This window comes from Heliangelus exortis, chromosome 3, assembly GCF_036169615.1.
Source record: "Heliangelus exortis chromosome 3, bHelExo1.hap1, whole genome shotgun sequence".
NCBI lineage: Eukaryota > Metazoa > Chordata > Aves > Apodiformes > Trochilidae > Heliangelus > Heliangelus exortis.
In genome coordinates this window covers 83,780,086-83,799,429 of record NC_092424.1, presented here as the reverse complement: position 1 = coordinate 83,799,429, position 19,344 = coordinate 83,780,086, and the positions used below count along the sequence as shown (strand labels likewise).

Below are 19,344 nucleotides of genomic sequence, written 5' to 3'. Positions count from 1 at the left end.
GATAAATCAGGCAAGTTCTTCTAAATTATGGTTCTGGGTCATTTTTCTATTACATCTTTTCTGTCAAAAAGCGTGTAATTCAGATTAATACTTTTATTGTAACTATCTTTATTTTATAACTATCTTTATAACTCCCAAACAATGTCAGAAAAGACTGTGTTGATTGTTTAGTTCTTAACTAATGGAAAATACTCTCAGAAAATCTAATGCCTCTTGGCAGTTTTATTCTTCTATAGCATATGGTAGATTTATTTCTATTTTACTTAAACCAAAAGTTTTTACTTTTTCTTTAAATTTTCTGTTTTCAAATTCGAGCCAGTAGTTCAGAAGAACTACTGCAGGCTTTAATCTCTTGTTGCTGTAGGTTTGCTTAAACCAATTCCTTAGTGAAATCAACTGTGTGCTAAAGGATCTTGGAAAATGGCCAAGAGTTGGGTAATGCCTGATGCAGTATGCTCTAAAATTAATTGGTACCCCTAGGTATTCATAGAAAATGTTTGAGTTCTTAAGCCTAAATCTGCATCTGCTTTTTAAGTTTTTTTAGGTACAATTTTGATGAGTGCACTTACTGCATATATATTACTAGAAGAACATTTAACCTGTCTGAAAGACCTCTTGCAATTTGTTTTTATTTGTAATCTTTTTGTCAGCACTGTTGATATGGAAGATACTTGAATAATTATCTAAGATCTCTTAAGAAGACTTTTTTGAAAGTCAGATTTGCATTTAATAAGCTTTAAGTATTAAGTTAGCATCTAGCAAAAACTAAAAACAATGTTGATGGGGTCATACGAAGTGATGCATTATCATCTATAATTTACCCAACCATTACAGTTACTACTTAATTCTTTAATATTCTTAGGAGCAGATTTGTAGATGGTTGTCAGTGGAGTTCTGTCTCAGTTTCTGCTCACTTTTTCCAATACATATTTTTTTAAAAAATATTAAAAAATCTTGTAGCCCTTTTCAGCGGTTTATTGTTAGTGTAGTTCCATAAATCAATTTTCTTTGATATTCAGAGCTACTCAGTGCAGTCTTTCAGAGGCCTCGTGTTTTATAACTTCTAAGTTATAAAGCTGCTTGAACTGTGTGTGATGTGTATATATATATAAATATATACATATATATATGCTTCAGATTCTTGCTACTCTTTATGGGCTTTAAGGTACTTGAAAAACTGCAGCCAGTACAAAGTAAAATCACTCAGTCACTTAATTGACTCAGTTGAAAAGGGCATTTTAATGTTTTTTTTTAAATCAACACACTCTTCTAATAGTTTTGATTCCCTAATCAATCTAACATGTTGCATGCATGACATTTAAGTGGCACTTTTGAGTCTGAGATAAGTAGGTAGTTTAATTTTATGAATAGAAACTCATTGGAAAATGTCAAATTGTGTGTTGTCTCATATAGTTATATATCAGTTATTTTTCTGTAGAAGAACACCACTTAATAACTTTCAGTGTTTGCCTCTGAATTTCTTACAGTATTGATTAATATAATTTGCAAAGCTGTGTGACATCTGAGCACTTCATTGTAGGTTCCACCAGAGTGGAAGTTTGCAAAATTAATTATTCCTAATAGGTAATATTTTTCCTTTAATTTTCAAACCTTATTTCCGTTAATTTTGCTGTCTAATTATTATGTATTTGTTATTTCTCTTTGGCTGTTTTTTTTTTTGGGAGTTTATTGGTCAAATTTTAACATTTTAAAAATTTTAATTTTTTAAACAGCAAATCCCCTGTTAGAAGCTTTTGGAAATGCAAAGACTGTTCGCAACAACAACAGCAGTCGTTTTGGGAAATTTGTAGAAATTCACTTCAATGAAAAGGTACTGGAAACCAGTGATGGTGGTTTTTTTGGTTTGTTTTTAGTTTTCTGGGGTCTTTTTTCCATAAAATGGTAATGCTAGACTGGCAGTAGGCTGAATAGACTTATTAATCTTACACCAAATAGTTACTGTCTTTTACAGTTACAATTTATATTCTATCACCTTGAAAGGAAAAGCAAAGGCACTGGTGGGTCAAGTCAGTAGGAAAATTGCTTCCATCCACAAAAGAATAAAAATTGTTCCCTTTCGTTGCAAAAAAGGTCAAAAGGCATATCTTACTTGCTTTTAACTACTTACACATTTGCTTAATGCATAAATAAGTGTATGTTCCATGATAGATATTATGTATGTGGCAGAAGTAATAGAATTGTTTTTTGTCAGGAGTACTACTCACTGGGTAGCTTATGAAAAATATTGTTTGGGTGGAGGTTTGCTTGTATACACAAACATTCCACAATTAAAGATGACTACAGCTGTCCAGACATCTCCTCATTTTTCTGGTTGAGGACATAATGGACTGAATTCTTGCAGTTTCTTTCTTGCAGAGTTTAAACTCATCATCCGGTCCTGAGCTTGTGGTCTTTTCCTAAGCTTTCTTCCCCTGGTTTTGTAACTAAACTTCAGACCTGTGGTTAATAGTTTAGGTAATAAATAACTGAATTATTTCAAGGGTGAAGGGACTTTGTGTGTTGGTCATGTTCATATTAATCAGCTTAGGGAAAGGAACCCAAATTTCTATTTAGAATGATGCATGACCTGTCAACCTACCTGTCAAAACTTACATGGTGTTTCAGATTAATTGTTTCAGCTGAAGCAAACAGTACTCTTCAGAAAGTGCTTAAAAGCCTGTTTCAGCTTTTCAGGGCAAAATCAGCCTATTTACTTGAGTCCTTTTTTTTTTACAAGGCTAGATACATCACAAAACTTGACTTCACAGCGACCTTATTAGGTCTGATTTCTCAAAGTAATGTAAGTTACAGACACGAGCCTCCTGCATGAGTGACAAATTTGTCAGTCAGTAAATCTTTCTTCCTTGCTGTAATGGCCATGAGCTAAGGAATTTCCTTGCTATTAAGATTTGTCTAGGCACAGGGAATTTTACCATAGGCAAGCTAACAAATGACTTTCAAAATATGTGTTGGACTTCCATCTCAGAAAAGAAATGCAACTTTTTGACATAAAATGTTCACTTGTAATTAATCTGCTACAGCATAAGGGTGGCTGTAGCAATGCTCTTTGCATGAACTACTGGAATTGTACCAAGGATTTCTGCTTGCTGGGGTGAAGCAAACCATTCTTTTAAGAGGAATGAATGTATATGCAATATATGAGCCAGGGGGAGAAGTTATGGTGAAGGCAAAGGTTTCTTTCCTAAACTTAACATGTATTAGGTGTAGACATGTTTTAATACTCTTTGGAGCAGTATCTGTTGAGTGAGCCATGATCAGACAAATGTAAATTACTAACTTTTGAATCTCACATAGTAAAAATAAATTATTCAGATAATCAGAAAAATCTTTCTTCCTCCTAGAACTCGGTGGTTGGTGGATTTGTATCACATTACCTTCTGGAAAAATCGAGGATCTGTGTGCAAGGCAAAGAAGAGAGGAACTATCATATCTTTTACAGGCTTTGTGCTGGTGCTCCAGAAGACATTAGGGAAAAATTATATCTAAGCTCTCCTGACAGCTTTAGGGTGAGTATCAGTGTTTATAAAGCTTCTCTTATTGGCACACATGGATTTTTCAAACAGGTCTTAATAAAAACTTTTAAATTATTATATTTGACTTGTACAAAAATTAGAAGTTTTTGTGTTAAATCTATTTGATCCTGAAGTAAAGCAGCCTGCCATTTTTCCTTATTGGAAAATTTCCTGTACTTTTTCTCTGTGTCTTAAAATTGAGGAATCTTTGCTTTTTCCAAAAATGTACTGTTGCATCCCCAGCTGCTTGTAATGCTGTGGGCTCTTTAGAGGTGTAAAGTGTGAATTCCTTGATTGTGAATTTCTGTAATGTGGGCAACCCATCTTTTCAGTTCTCAAAACTGCATTTATTTCTCCTTTTCCAGCCATGTGTTTAAGAAGATGTAGGAGTTGTCCCACAATTCTCTTTCTCAAAGTATTCCTCTCTTACACTTCCTGCTAAGGTGACAAGGTTGTTGTGCTTTATTCCAGTCTGTGTGCTTTCACATAACTTGCCTTTTCTATTCTGATGCACTTTGTTCCTATCACACTATACTAATTTGTACTGCACCACTTTTAAGCCTCTCCTGTTTCTCTCATCATACTCCTCTGTCATTCTTGGTCACTCCAGGTTACATGATAAGACCACCAGTCCCTTTCAGCTGAAAGCTCACCCTTCTGACTCCAGTTGACACAAAGTTCATGCTCAGCTCTTCCTGCCAAAATTGGTTTTGTTCATTAACCATGATTCTCCTTTCCAGGATTTTCTTCACCCAATTATTCTTTCCTGAGGAATACTTACTATTTCTGCATTTTGCCCATCTTTCCCTAACTTGTCAATCATGTAGTGGAGAAGCCAATAAAATGGAAATAAAATCAATGCTGACTGTCATACTCAGTACATCTAAATGAAGGCAAACAGTGGGAAAGAAAGTCTTGAATCACAGTGCATGCTTCTTTAAAAATGTTAGATTTGTGTTCAGTGGCAGAGAAAAAGCAAACGAAAATTTTAGGAGTTTTTAGGAAAGGAAGAGAGAATGAAATAGTGAGTTATGCTGCAATGTACATCTGTATCTGTATTTGTAATTAACATAAACAGTTCTGTCATCCCTGATCAGAAAGAAAACAGTGAAATCCTTGGGTCAATGAGAGGTTATGGTTTAAGCCAAGTTTTTTGATAGTATGGGCCTTTAATTGTAATCCAGTGTTCCCGTTATGATTTCTGATTTGTTTACTGCATTCCCTTCTTCTCCCCATGCTTTATTTTCAGGGGTTTTGCCCTTTTCTAAGATTATGTGGCTTCTCCTGATTAACCTTGATTCTGTGTTACATTTCTCAGAGCAATCCCACAGAAAGTCTGGCTTTCTGTCCTACCATTATGTTCTTGCATTCTTTTCCTCCCATTTTTTCACTGAATGGTTTTACTACTTCAGTTTAACTTTTTCCTCCAGCTTTCCTTCTTCTTACCTTCATTGTGTTCAGATTTCACTGAATTCTGCTAAAAATGATCAACAAACAACATGACATTTCTTTGGTTTTCTTTTCTTTCTTGTCAGTCAGGTTTTTTTCTGTTTTATTTTCTCTTTGCCTGTGTGACTCCAACCCCATTTCTCTTATTTCTGATCTCTCTTTTAATTTCTTAGTGGTTTAAATCTCAATTACTGCAGTATGTTTTTTTCTTGAGGAAAAACAATGGTATTTACCTCATATCCAACCAGTGCAGGTTTACTGATACAGCTATTTCTTGCTGTTTTCCTGTTTGTCCCTTCTTTTTATCTTAAAATCAAGCTTTTTGCTGTCCCTTTCAAGTTCCTCCTAAGCCTATTCACATCTAATACTCTCATCACCAGTTTTACTAGCTGACAAATCTTCAGCCACTCATTCCTGATATATAATTATATATAAATACATCAGTAGGGTTTTGTTTTCTTTTTTCTTTTCTTTTTGACAGTTATACTTCAACTGTAAATATCTACAAATATCCCTATGTGCTTTGTTGACTTGCATTAACAGGAAAAAGATTAGCAAATCAAATTCTACTGGTAAAGAGTGGCCAGTTATTTGCTTGTGTTCTCTCATTTGTCTTCATCTCTCCACTGTCTTTTGGTTTATGCTTGGCTTGGAATCTTATGGAAGGAGAATTGAGTGTTTTTCTAAAATACACAGACCAGGTCCCTGCCATGGGTCTGAAAAGGTTTTGTAGTGCAACCCTGGAAAGCACAGGGTTGCAGGGCTATAAATACAAGGATGTAAATTCACTGAGTGTCATCTTTTTAGACTTCCTTGATCTTATGGGGGAAAAGGAGCTCTGATAACAAAGCATTACAATACTATGGTGATTGTTTTATCTGATGATGATTGGTGTATCTACCTACTTCTTTTTCTAAATAAAACTTGGTCTGTGCATATCTGTCACTTAATCCCCAAAATCTCTTGTGCTTAGATTCAACAGAATTCAGCAGTGGGCTAGAAACCTTAAAGATACAGAGCTCCTGCTAGTTTTATGCAAAGCAGTGGTTGCCTAGATTGCTCCTAATTAGGGCACACATTGTGGGGAAGTGGGTGTATGCTGGTGACCCAACAGGTTGCTGCTGCCTCCTGGCCTGGGCAGGTCAGTCTCTGCATCCTGATGAATGAGCCAGGAAGCAGGCACAGAGCTTCAGGCCCATGTTGTTCACATCATCCATTTATATTGTGATATGATCTACATGATCTTGCTCCCTAAAAGCTATGGAGTAGTTTAGGGTATGTTTCATGACTTCCTCAAAGGTGTTTCTAAGTTCCTTTATAGGTCTTGTATTATTTCTTTAAATATTTAATTTGTGTTTTCTTATAGCTCATCTAATTGTGCTCAGTTGAGCAATGGAAACTTGATCTGATGCTTAGTAAGAAGGAACTGCTTCTGTTCTCTAGGAGGAAAAGTTTTCTTTTTACACACCCAACAAACACAATATGTAAATCCCCACACCATTAATTTTACTATAATTTTCATATGGTGCTAGTTTACAAAATTATCTTCTTTACTGTGCAGCAATTCTGTGCAGTATTCTCTTGGATGTTTCAAAACATGTTGAACAAATTTTCAAATATGTATTTTTATTGTGCAGCCCCTTTTCCATGAAAACTTATTTCTTATAGTTAATATATTTTTAAATCTGGAACTGAGTATGCTGCGTGCCTACTACAGGGGATTTTTTTTCTAATCAAAGAACTCTGTTCATGAGAGCACACAAGGTTTTAGCAGTCAAGGTCAGAATTAAAACCTGCTTAAAATCAGGTACAGTTCTGCAGTACAGTACAGCAGGCACTCACTTGCCTGTTTGGAAGGTGATGGGGGTTACACTGATGAGGTTACCTCTCTGTTAGTTCATTTCCCCTGGGGAAGCATGAATTTAGCTGGCAAAGGACTATGAAAAGTGCCCTCCTCTGAGTGCACCCACACAAAAGCATTCCATCCCAGTAGCTCATGGTTTAGGTTCCCCCTGCTGAACATCTGCAGAAATTTCAGAGTAATTGGGTAACCCTGTGCTGAACCTTGTAGGTCTAGGTGCCTTAGACTGCACCACATAGCTGTGAAAGTAAAGCTGCACAGTAAATCTGGAGCTGGAGCATAGTTGCTGGAGATGAGAAGTTGAATTTTTTCCACATCTTAATTTCCACATCATCTGGAAGAGAAATCAGATTGCCTTAAGTTTGGGGGTTACTGATGTTACAATAGAGTGTTGCATTTCCAAGATTTAAAAAAAAAACAAACCAGCAGTATGTAGATGTTGGATATGATAACCTCCAGCTCTATATTTTTGTACTTGAAAAATAATTTCTTCTCCATTTAATATGTAAATTTACTTTACCTTTCAAATGAAAGCCATTATCATGTGATTAAAAGCCTCCTATGTAGGTTATTATTGAATACCACACTGGTTGTCATTCGCAGCCTGTCACCTCAGTTTCCACACTCTCTTGAAAAAAATCTGACCTTTTTCCCTTCCTATCCCCTGTTCCTGAGGCTGTGTTACTAATACTGTAGCACAGGAATATTCTGTGCTTTGCATTGTTATTGGCTGATAAAGAAAACTTCTCAGTATTTTGCTAAACAGCAAGTTAACTTTGCACAGTGTTTCTTGTCACTTTGTTTTGATAATAGTTTTTTAACCTAGTTTTCTTCTGCTATTAAAAAATGTTATGAAGAATATTCTATTTTTTATAATTTTCATATAAACTGTTACCAAAGTGTAGGATTATCTGTGTTAACCTAGTTGAAAACATGCATCTTTGTTTGTGGGCTAAGGCAAAGAATCAGTTCACTTACTTTAGACAAAGGGCTCTGTCCAGGCTTTTGGACAGAGTTCTTGCTTTCAGATGAGCAAATGAGAAAGAAAAAGCTGGCAATCCCATTTTGCTGAAAGTGTCAGTCATTATCTGAATGCCTGGCTTATTCCTTTTACTATACAACATGGGTATCAGAAACCAGATTCTGAATTCTGCTTGTACAGTGTTATAAGCTTAAAATACTCTCCAAGATTTTTAATACGCTCTCTTACTACCTATGGAAAGATTTCACTGGTGAGGAAAAAAAAAAATGATGATAAAACTACAGTTGACATAGTACCAAAAATGATTTGATCCTACTTGTCTCGTCTCACCCTTAAATATACTATATAAAGCATATGGGTTGCTGAAAACATAAAAATTATTGTGAATTTTTCTGATGTTCTATACAGCTTTCTGGAGTAAAGTTTGGTATTATACATAGGCCAGAAAACTTATTTTCTTGGTTCCTAATTTTGATTGTCTTTTCTCTAACTCCACACTCTATTAATAGGTTAAGTGCTGTCAAACATAAAGAAGAGATTGGGGAACCTAGCAAAATTAATATCCCACTGTGTTAAAAATTTGTCAAAATTGAAAAGCTTTCAATAAAACTCTGTTACTGTTGCACTTGTGTAATTTTGTAGATGTAAATGCATTTTCAAATAATTAATTCTGAATACCTAGAGTGTTGTTGGTATCATGTGATTAAATGAAGCTATGTAGAGCAGCACTTAAAAGAGAGCATATGTTGTTTGTGTTTCTTTAAGTATGCCTTTCCACTTTTTTTTTGTTTTGTTACAGTATTTAAATCGAGGCTGTACCAGATTCTTTGCTAACAAAGAAACAGACAAGCAGATTATGCAGAATCGCAAGAGTCCTGAGGTATGTTTGTGTCTTCAGTTCATTTATGTTATTAAGTAGTGAATATGGAGTTGAAGATTATGATTACAGTTTCAAAGTGTGGAATGAAATGTTCATTTTACACACCTTTATAGGTCTAAAGGGGTACTGTCAAAGCTGGTACATTCGAGGCTCTGGTTTTGGACGACAGTCCTAGAAATACATTTTAAGATGCATCTTAACACCACAAATGGAACAGTATATCAAATTATTTCCTTTTCATTCTTACAATAATATAACACTTAATGATGCAGCTTGTCTTCTGTGGAAAGCAAAAATTTATCCAAGACTTTTTGTAATTTTCAGTCATAATACTGCTAGGAAAGGTCAGGAGCAGCAGCATTTTCCAGAGCTGCCTGGGTTTTTGAAGTGATGGTTCAAGCTGTTTTGTAAAATAGTGCAACCTCACTTTCAGCACAAGTACATCACCCTCCTCACTACACTGAGTCATTCTTACTGGGTTTTGTTGTCCTCTTGCTGTGAGCTGCTACTTTAGGCAGAGCACTGATATTTCCTGGAAGAAACTGTGAAACTTCAAAACGTTTCTTTCCTCTTGCTTGATCACTATTTACATTTTTTAAAACTGGAAGTACCAGAATTTGTAGCTTTTAAGCCTTTGAGCTTATTCTGATGAGAAGACTAAATAATGTGATCTGTATTAATAGTGTATGTGAATTGGAAGTTGTTTAAACACTTAATTGAACTTCTGCTCTGCTCTATAATACAGTTTTCATTTATTTATACCTAAAGTATGAATTTGTCATTTATATAGCTGGAAGATCTTTCAGATCTTAATTAAACCCATATTTGGGATATGACAGCAGAGCAATCTGCATGTACATGTGGAAAATCAGAGCTTACTCAAGAGCTTCTCTCCCCCAGTGACAGAGACATCTCTTTTGCCATTGGGAACTGGGGCTTGAGCTTGCACCTAGCTTGTACCTAGCCAGGAAAGGCATTGTGTGTACATGTGTGTGTATGTGTATATATATATATATTTATACACATATACAGATATTCCTTTGCTCAGGTCAACGTTGTAAAGTCTGCTTTTGGATTTCTGGTGCTTACATGTTGCAACACTGAGCACGGAATGCCAATTTCTTTTGCTTGAATGTAGGCAATTTCTTATAATGGGGAATGATGGAGAGTGAGATACAGAAATGCAGATTTGATGTTACTGTGAGGCAGAAAGCTTGTAGATACTTAATTCTTGTAAAGCATGTAAGCTAAGAGATGGCTGGGAGATTTTGCCTCATTTTACCTTATTTACCTTAAATTAAGACTTGTAGAGAAGGTAATAATTTGTACTTAGTACTAGGAGATGAACACTTGCAGACTTCCACTACTCATGATTTAAAGGCAAGTGTTCCATGTTCCAATGTGTCTTGTGAAGGACTCAATTTGAATTAAGTGTAGTAAAATCACACATATTGAAATAGTAATTCTAAAAATATATTTTGGACATTAAATAGTGGGACATATGTGCCATAATACTTGTGTGTTACAGCCATGTCAGTTTGAAGGCACAATGAACAATCACATTTTCATCATATTAAAACTTAGTTGAACAACTTAAACAGGAAAGATACTGCATTTTTCATTTTTTTAAATAAAAAATTAATATTTGCTCTGTCATTTTGTGAAAAATATTGTTTCTGTTAATAAAAGTAGCTGGAATAGTCAATTAATACTCAAATTATTTTTGTGTTTTCCTTATCAGGAAGATGAGGTGATCATTTTATATAATTAATATGAAGTTTCATTTTACTGATGTGTCTAAATGTGGTGTGAAGTGAATTTTTCAGATGCATGTGGTGTGGTGTTTTGTTTTAATAAAAACAGTGTTAGCTTATTTGACATTAACAAGGCTTCTGTTTATGGTTAATAATCCTTCTTAGTTGAAATAATTTTTAAGTAATTGTAAAACCTTGGATTAGTCTCTGCATGTTCAGTTAGTCTCTTGATTGCATGCAAGTGTGTTACTATTTACTATTTAAAACCACTAGCAAATAAAATGGCATTTGATGTATTTAAATTAGGAAAAATCAGTAAAATTTTAAATTGGCATTTCAAAATGTAGCTGGTATTCTTTTAACCCATAGAATACTGGGCAACTTTGCAGTTTCTTTACCAGCAGCAGATGTTAACAAGTATCTTTAAGTCTGTTTGGAAGAGGGATGACTCCTTGATTTGTCCTGTACTCCTTTCCCATGGCCTGTGAGACTTACTCAGTTGGTAGGGACTAGGACCACTCCCTGGCATAAGAATAACTTCTAAGGATAACTTCCTTTAACCAAAGCCTTTCTTTCTACTGCTCACTATTCTGTATTCCTCTGTCCTTATCTGTCACCCTCTCAAACTTCTGCTTTCTGAAGATAGTTTGAAGTTTGTTTAATAGCTGAAGTTTGAAGATCATGCTTTGAAGTATGAACAAATTAGTTCTTGTAAAGCCTGTACTGTATGAAGAGCTCTAGTATCTCTCTACTTAGTGTGGCATGCTTTTTCATGTTTTTTTTTTAATGGTTTATTCTTGACTGTGAAATATTGGTTACATTTAATTTAAAATCACATGATGAGTTTTTGGTTTATCTTTTTGTTTTATAGTATCTCAAAGAAGGTTCCTTGAAGGATCCACTCTTAGATGATCACGGAGATTTTAACAGAATGTGCACAGCAATGAAAAAGATTGGCCTGGATGATGCAGAAAAACTGGATCTTTTTAGAGTTGTGGCTGGTGTCCTTCACCTTGGAAATATTGATTTTGAGGAAGCTGGAAGCACTTCAGGTTAGTTGAAACATATATTATTTTCTGTAAATATACTGAAAATGTCTCCATTATATATGGGTCCTTTTCATGTGAATTACTGCTTTAGAAAGCTACCTTGTCTTCAAGGGTAATTCAGTCTTAATTCACAGCATTTTGAAGTCAAGTTTACCTGCTTGTTTTGAAGTTGTACTTCTTTACATGCTCTGAAAGCAAACAGACTTCCAATGAAATTGTGCAAATTGTTCAGTGCAAAGTTTGCTAACGAGACAATTTTTGCATTTTAGTAATAATTTTTAAAAGTAAAACTTCTTGCTCATGTCATGAAAACTTGAACTTAGCAACCCCATCTGTAGGGAAAAGCATTATGTCCTTTGGCTTCTGAAAAGTATTATGAGAGATAGGGAAAAAAAGTTGTAGCAAAAACTTAGGTAAAGTAAACTTCCTGATTTTGAGATGTCACTCACAAGATGAGTTGGTACACGATCTTCATCTTGAGTGATGAATTAAATAAGCAGTAGTCTCATGGGTTCACTGGCTCCTGCCCCAAGCACAGAGTCATTACAGAACTACAGTTTCTGTAGTGAAGAGACTGAGGGAGGTCTGTAGTCCAGTGTATCCTGGTCAAAGCCAGGCCAACACCAAATTCAAATGGGGTAGCTCAGAGTTGTCACAGAGAAGATGTTTTTTTCTTTAAAACTTTTTCTTGTTTTGTTTTGATGTTTTAAAATTTTTTTTACATTTTATTTTTATTTTTTCCTCTTGGGAAACACACACAAAAAAAGTTGTTTATTACAGGTCAGGTGCTAGTTTCAGAGCTTCCAAAATTGAGTCAAAAATGGCTTAGTCTTTCAAAGACTCTGCTTCTTTTTATTTTTATTTTATTTAAATGATTTTTTCCTAGTGTGATTGCAGAGCTAAGGAGTTCAAGCAATATTTGACTAGTTATTCATCCCTTTTGGTCTCTTGACCTGTAGAAATAAATTTTACTGAGAACAGCAGGAAATAAATGTCATCCTGGCACAGCAGTTAAATGCTGAAGCGTTTTGAGCACTGCAGTGAGAGCTTTATGAACTTCTCTTGTGCTTGGATGAGCTCTGGGGCTTGGGCCATCTTGCAGAGCTGTTTCTCTGAGAAATTCACAGACTCATCAAAGTTGGAGAGGACCTCTAGAGATCACCTAGTCCAACCCTCCTTCTAGAGCAGGATGCCCTAGAGCTGGTTACATGAGTGCATCCAGAAGGATAAATAAGCTACTGCTTATTAATTCATCACTCACGATGAAGATCGTGTACCAACTCATCTTGTGACATCTCAAAATCAGGAAGTTTACATTACCTAAGTTTTTGCTACATTTTCTCTCAAAATACTAGTGTGATCCTGTTTCCAGAAGCTAAAGGACATAATGCTTTTCCCTACAGATGGGGTGTCTAATTTCAAGTTTTCATGTCTCCAGAGAGGGGAGACTCCACAGCCCCTTCTGGCAGCCTCTTCCAGTGCTTTTTCACCCTCAGAGTGAAGAAGTTTTTTCCTCATGTTTAAATTGAACTTTGTGTGCTCCAGTTTGTGCCCATTGCCCCTTGTCCTGCTGCTGGGCACCACTGCAGGGAATCTGGCATGCACATAGTGTTATCTGAAAATGCCACTGCCAGGGACCTGCCCTGACAGGCACTTGCACAGCAAGCAAGCCTGGAGAGGTGACAGGAGCAGCTAAGCCCCAAAATTTAAATCACTACAGCTCCTGGGTATTAGCACTTGTAATACTATTTTGTTGTTCCAGGGAATTTTCCATTAAATTAAAAAAAAAATTAAAATTAAAAAAAAAAAAAAGAGAGAGAGAGGGAGGGAGGGATGAATGTTGGAAAGGATTGTTTCGGTGCAGCCGGGTGTTCCGGCAGTCTCGGGGTGACGGCTGTCTCGGGGTGTCCGCAGGGGGCTGCACGCTGCGGCCGCGGAGCCAGCCGGCGCTGGAGTGCTGCGCGGTGCTGCTGGGTCTGGACCCGGAGGACCTGCGGGGCAGCCTGACCACGCGCGTCATGCTCACCACGGCAGGGGGCGCCAAAGGAACGGTCATCAAGTGAGTCCCGAACCGAACCGAACCGCCCAACCCAAACCCAACCCAGCTGCCGCCCACCCCGGGGGGGAGGGGAGGAGGAGGTCGGGGAATATCTCGGAGGGGGGGGCGGTGGGAGGCAGCGCTGAATTGGAGCGTCCCGGGGTGTTCGCGGAGTGGGCGGCAGTGAGCGTGGGCACAAGCGGGGGGCCGCGGAGATCTCGCCCGGCTCGGCCCCCTGGTTCTTTGGGGTCTGCATCCCGCCACTGGCTTTTGTGCGTTTTCTTACCCAAGGAGGAAAGTGGCCTCTGGACTCCCTCCTGAGCTTTTTTGAGGATGCAGGGAGTTGCAGTTAGCCTGAGTGCCGTGATTTAAAATGCTTATTATTACTCCGTGGTTTACAGGTGCAAAACCACGGTGCTGCAGAAGTGAGTGCAGAGAACCAGCACACGTTGTCAGTCTCTTCAAGGCAGACACCACTGTGCTATCCTTTTCCATCAAGTATTAATTTTGGGACAAATTTTTAACTGGGCTGTGATTTTAGTAATTTTTAAAAATTATTTTTAAACCACTTGATTCAAATGTGCGTTTTTTAGATGCTTGGTTTTGCTTGTTTCATTGTCATTAATTCCTTGGGAGATTTTTTAAATTTTCAAAACATGGCAGTGTCTGATGAAAATGGCCTTTTTTCAGGAAAGGAACAGCTCTGAATAAGTCTCATAAAAGAGTCTGGTGTCAGTGAGTTATACTATGTGGACAAAGCAAGTACAGCAGGCAGCCTGTTAAATCCATAACCTACACAAAATTAGATATGCAAATAGATTTAACAGATTTTCTTCTTTAAGGGATGTTAATTCTTGTTCTAAAACATTTCAGAAGATAATTGGATGCAACTTCATTGTCATGGGGGACACGCAGTCCCTATGATACTAGGTCTGAAAAGCATTACTAAGTGGGTAGTACATCCACCCTCCTCAGGGCCTGGACAATTAGAATCCCTGTGTTTGCCATACCTAATTATTCTGAAATCAAGTTTTAGCTTTAAAAACTCCACTCCAAATGGAAATCCAAAAATGCACTGCTTCTTGCTATTGCTGGTAAACAAGCATTTAATTTGATTGTGAAATTAGTGTTGTTTCCTAGTAACACAAGAAAGAAGGATAAGTTTAAGAGAAAGGTCTGGGTTTTGGTTTTATGTTTTGTTTTTGTTTTCTGTATCAATTAAGAACACATCACTGTTGAAGTAAGTGATATTATAACTTTTTCATTATCTTATATTTTGCTAAGAAGCTTTTATCAAGGTAACTTCCCAGGTACACAGACAGGATAGTAATTTATTTTGGTATGCACATGGAGAAGAAATGATTGCAAAGAATGTATTTAAACCTGTTCCTTATTATTTAATTTAAATGCAATGGAAGATACGGCATTTGTGGAACTGATTTTTAGGAAAATGATAAGGTTCACTACAGTTGTTAATCAAAACCCTCTGGCTTCTACCACAAGTTTTCTCACACTGGGTCTTACAGCACTCAGGCTGTCAGAGATGGTAACCAAGCTGCATGAAACTCAAATGTGTGTTTTCACATTTGGATTTCTAAGTTGCATGGTTTTTCTAGGTTGTGTATTTTCTATAGCCAAAACATTTCATCAAAACCTTAACTTTTTGAGGCTAAACAGTTCTAAGCACCTAAAAAGGAATTCTTAATGTTCAGCTGAATGCTTCAGTCATGTAGGAAACAAACATTTGCTTCCCTCATTGGAAGAATGCATGGGTGTTTCATATTGATGTCTGGAAACAGATTGTTTTGGTCTTATGGAACTTTATGCACATTACACAAGAAGTTTAATATATAAAAGCTGTAACTGATTATCTGTATTAAGGCATTTTGTGTTAATTCCTTGCATATTTTATATATTGACATGTTATTTATATTTATGTTTTGTGGTATTGCTAAAATATTTTGTGGACTGGAACAAATTAAAACCCGATTGATTTAATCTTGACATGTCACTGTGACCAGTAAAGTTGGCAAGTGTTACTTAATTCATGCTTAGTTTGTGTCAGGCTTACAGGTGAAAAGTTCATTTGTAGCAATTGAGAGAATTGACTTTTTTGGTTCCCAAGGGATGTAAGGGATTTGAGTAATGAAGGTTTCCAGTGAGCAAGAGCTCATTCTGTGCAAGAGAAGTAATCTTGATCTCTGCCTAATTCCAACTAATAATGATGAATTACAAGAGAATAACCATGGTGCAAACACTGGTCAGTGCCTGCTTCCTGATCTTGAAGGTGAAACTGATTTTCCTGGATAAACATTGAGCATAATAAACTCTCAGTGCCAGCCTGTGCTGTTTGCACGTTGTGTTTTCTAAGAGAACCATCTTAACTTCAGCAGGGTTATGGACTGTTTTTCCAGTAACTCCATTGTTACTGAGTAGCTGTCCTTTGAGGTCTGTCTCTAGATAGAGCCAACAAGTAGACTTTATGGTCTGCTTATTTGTATTCTTTGAAAGAGAAGGGGTGTTGAAGAGTAAATAACCTTCATAGCAATTACCATGGAAAAAGCTATAATGCAGTGACAAATGGTAAGTAATTGGGAAAGGGTTATTGTGCCTTGAGTTAAAAGTTCAAGATTTAGTTCTCTTTATAATATATTCAAAAGTGTATTTCTGGGAAGTGGTTATAAATCCCCCCCCCCCCCCCCCACTCCCCCCCCCCAAAGTTATTAGAAATTTAGGACTCTTAATCACTGTTATCTTGCTCTCAGCTGATATGGAAAATTACAAATAATTCTTCTCTTTATAACAGCCTTTACATGTAGGAAGACTTGAGTCTTTCAGGACCAAGTGCCTACAGTGGCCAGTATTTTCCAAGTTTATTATTTTCTCTCTTCAGATTGATGGCAAAATAATTTATAAATTAATTGAGAAAAGCCTTTCTTAGTATTACAGCTAATATAAGATAAGGCAATTGTATATGGTACGGATGCTGCTTCTATGAACACATGGTAGCATGAGAGTTGTGGGATTTTAAAGTTCATAATGTTTTTTATTTATTTCAGCCTGTGATCCACTGTAACTGCTGATCTTTCTCTTACTTGCTAATTCTCCATCTTGCATTTGTATTTTTGAATTCTCTAAGCACCCACACACAATTTCATTTGCTGAAAGCAATCTTGAGGATTTTTAGATTATATCTTCAATTTCTGAAAGTAATTTAATTTACTGAGCTTGTTACTAAGATTTCCTGCTTTCTTATTAAAGTATTATCAGGCTGTTTTTTGAAAATAACCTTACTTTCTCATTTGTGATTACTGAAAGTGTTAACTGGAAGCAGGGAGGCTGTGATCAAATCGCATCCGTGTCAGATTCAGATGGCACCCCACTGTAAATGCTCTCAGTGAACTATTGACTCAGCCTCTGAGCACAGATTAGTTTTGGCTGCTGTACACATAACATGGATAAAGCGAGTCTGTATGGGCTTCTTTTGGGGATGTTTGGTGGGAGGTATCAAGCAAAGGTGTATCTAATATACTGCTTCCTTTTTACTACATCTCAAGCAACCCTCTCAAGGAAAGTTTCTTAACAACAAATACAATTTTTGTTACAACTTCAAATTAACTTTGGATTAAGGTAGTAAAGATTTTCTGTTTGGCATATTTATCTTGATAAGCCTGAGGCATTAGCTCTGTGTCATTTCAAAACTCTGCAAACAAAATCAGCTATATTTTTGTGCCAACAGATCTTATTTTTTCCAAGTGCTATATTTTGTGGATGGCAAAAATGAATTCAGAGGACTCCTTCCACCATCTCAGAGGATTAATGCATTAAGTCTCTTTCTCTAGCCTTTTCTAAAAGTGTGTAGCTAAAAGCAAATGCATACTAATAAATACACCAGTATCTTTTTATTATGTGGCTTACTGCATATGCAAAGAAAGTGGGTTGAACTGATTCAGGCATTTATTAAATAACCAACAAGTTTTCTGTGGCAGTGTAGTTTAGAAACTATTTGGTTGCTATCAATAGTAGAGTTCTGAGAAGTACATCCAAAGAGCTACTCATTTTACTCTCTGTGTGCTAAGGAACTTTTGTGTCCAAGTAGATCATGTGAGTCCTGATCGGTCACAGTGGATAAACAGCTCAGCTGATATCACTGTGCTCAGGGTATAACAAAGGCTTTGTTCTGCTGGGCACAATGGAGCCAACAAGGAGCAGTAGGAGGGTGATGCTAAAGGCTATCTCAGTGGATTTTATTAAATAGTAATTTACAGTGGGCTGACAGGGAGACTTGACAGCTGCACTATGTTTATCTGGCCTTGTTAGTCTCCCAAAAGAGCATAATGACCACCTTGTAGGCTGATGCTTTTGCCATCCATGTAAAGTGTGTTTACAGAGAGATGTATTAGTATTCAAAATATGTATTTGTATTAAAAATCCAGTACACCTCTTAGATGGTAAATACATTGTACTAATCTTTCGTGCAGTTTCTCCCTTTCCAAGAAGACTTTCAAGGAGAACTCCATCATCACAAAGTAAATTATTTTACAGTGTAAAAAATTTAACTTAGATGGTTCCAGGTTCTCCACTTCCTCTTGGAGTATGTTTTCTACCAAAATGTGGGCTTTTTTTTTTTTTTTTTTTGTGGTGATGATACTGATAAACACTGGTTTTTGTTTTTTTTTTTTTACACTGTTTTCTTTTTGAAAAAATACATTTTTCTGCAGTTTTTGGAACTTCATTTTTTCTCAGATTACAAACATGCTGCTTGCATTCTTTAATTATGTAGGCCTTTCACTAGGTAGAGTTATTTAATCCAGGCCATTTTATTTTTGAAGTGGTAATTATATTGGATGACAGTAGCTTGTGGGGATCACTTCTTCTCCTCTCCCTTTGTTGTTGAAGACCATGGGCAAATTATAGATATTTTAATTGTATTTTGTTTATTCTGGAAAATGTTTTGGGAATGCATGGAATTGTCCACAGGATATATCCAAATTGTAATAATGCTTTCCCCTAGGCTTTAGACTCTGTGGGTCACTGGAAACTTTGCTAAAAAATCAGTATGAAGACCAAAGTTTTGTTGTTGCATCTTTACCAAAGAGCTTAGAAAATCGGAAAATTTTTCCTCTCTTTTTCTTAGAAGTAGCCTACGGGTGGAATAGGGGGGGAAGGTGAAATAGAGGAAGGAAAATACAACTTTTCCTTTTCAGACAGGAGCTGTGAAGAGATTTCTTTTGTCAATGTGCAGAGCAGGGGAAAGAAGGAGCTGAGGGACAGCAAGTTCTCAAGGAGGAAGTTCCTCATGCTGAGTGCCAGTTCTGTGATAGGGCTCTTCTATACTGACTGGCTCAGTGCAAATTCAGCATTATTTTGTGGTTCTGTACTTTCAGCTGTGCAAAACACAGTGCAGGGTTACATTTTTTTTCCCAATAGTTTCTGTTGCATGCTATGATAATTTAAAATAACAGTAGGGTTTTGTGCAGTCTTTTGGGTTCTGCTTAAAGGTGACAGAATTTGTTATTTTTGGAGAACATTTTAAAAATACATGCTCTGGAAGCACGGCTCTCCCATGTTGTTTAGGATACTAAAAAAAAAAAAAAGCATAAATGTGTATTGTATTATATAATAGGCCTGCAACCGACATGTGGGAATTAGTATTCTGATCTCTTAAACGTATCAGAATGGAATGTAAAGGTACCTTCCTGCTATTTATAAGACAAGATTTCTGTCAGTCCTCGTTACCATAAGATAAGTCAGGAGATACTTAGTGGAAGACAAGATTGTGTGTAAAGCTAATTACT

General features: G+C 36.5%; 1 protein-coding gene across 5 annotated transcripts in view; it reads left to right on the top strand.

Moving 5' to 3' along the window:
* MYO6 (myosin VI) overlaps positions 1 to 19,344 on the top strand; it is a 108,602-nt gene that overhangs the window by 48,000 nt on the left and 41,258 nt on the right. For all 5 annotated transcript variants that reach the window (XM_071741513.1, XM_071741508.1, XM_071741512.1 and 2 more), the window contains 5 exons: positions 1,734 to 1,831; positions 3,363 to 3,527; positions 8,625 to 8,705; positions 11,331 to 11,511; positions 13,423 to 13,567. In XM_071741513.1, coding sequence (XP_071597614.1) covers positions 1,734 to 1,831; positions 3,363 to 3,527; positions 8,625 to 8,705; positions 11,331 to 11,511; positions 13,423 to 13,567 — 670 coding nt within the window. The remainder of the gene's footprint in view (positions 1 to 1,733; positions 1,832 to 3,362; positions 3,528 to 8,624; positions 8,706 to 11,330; positions 11,512 to 13,422; positions 13,568 to 19,344) is intronic.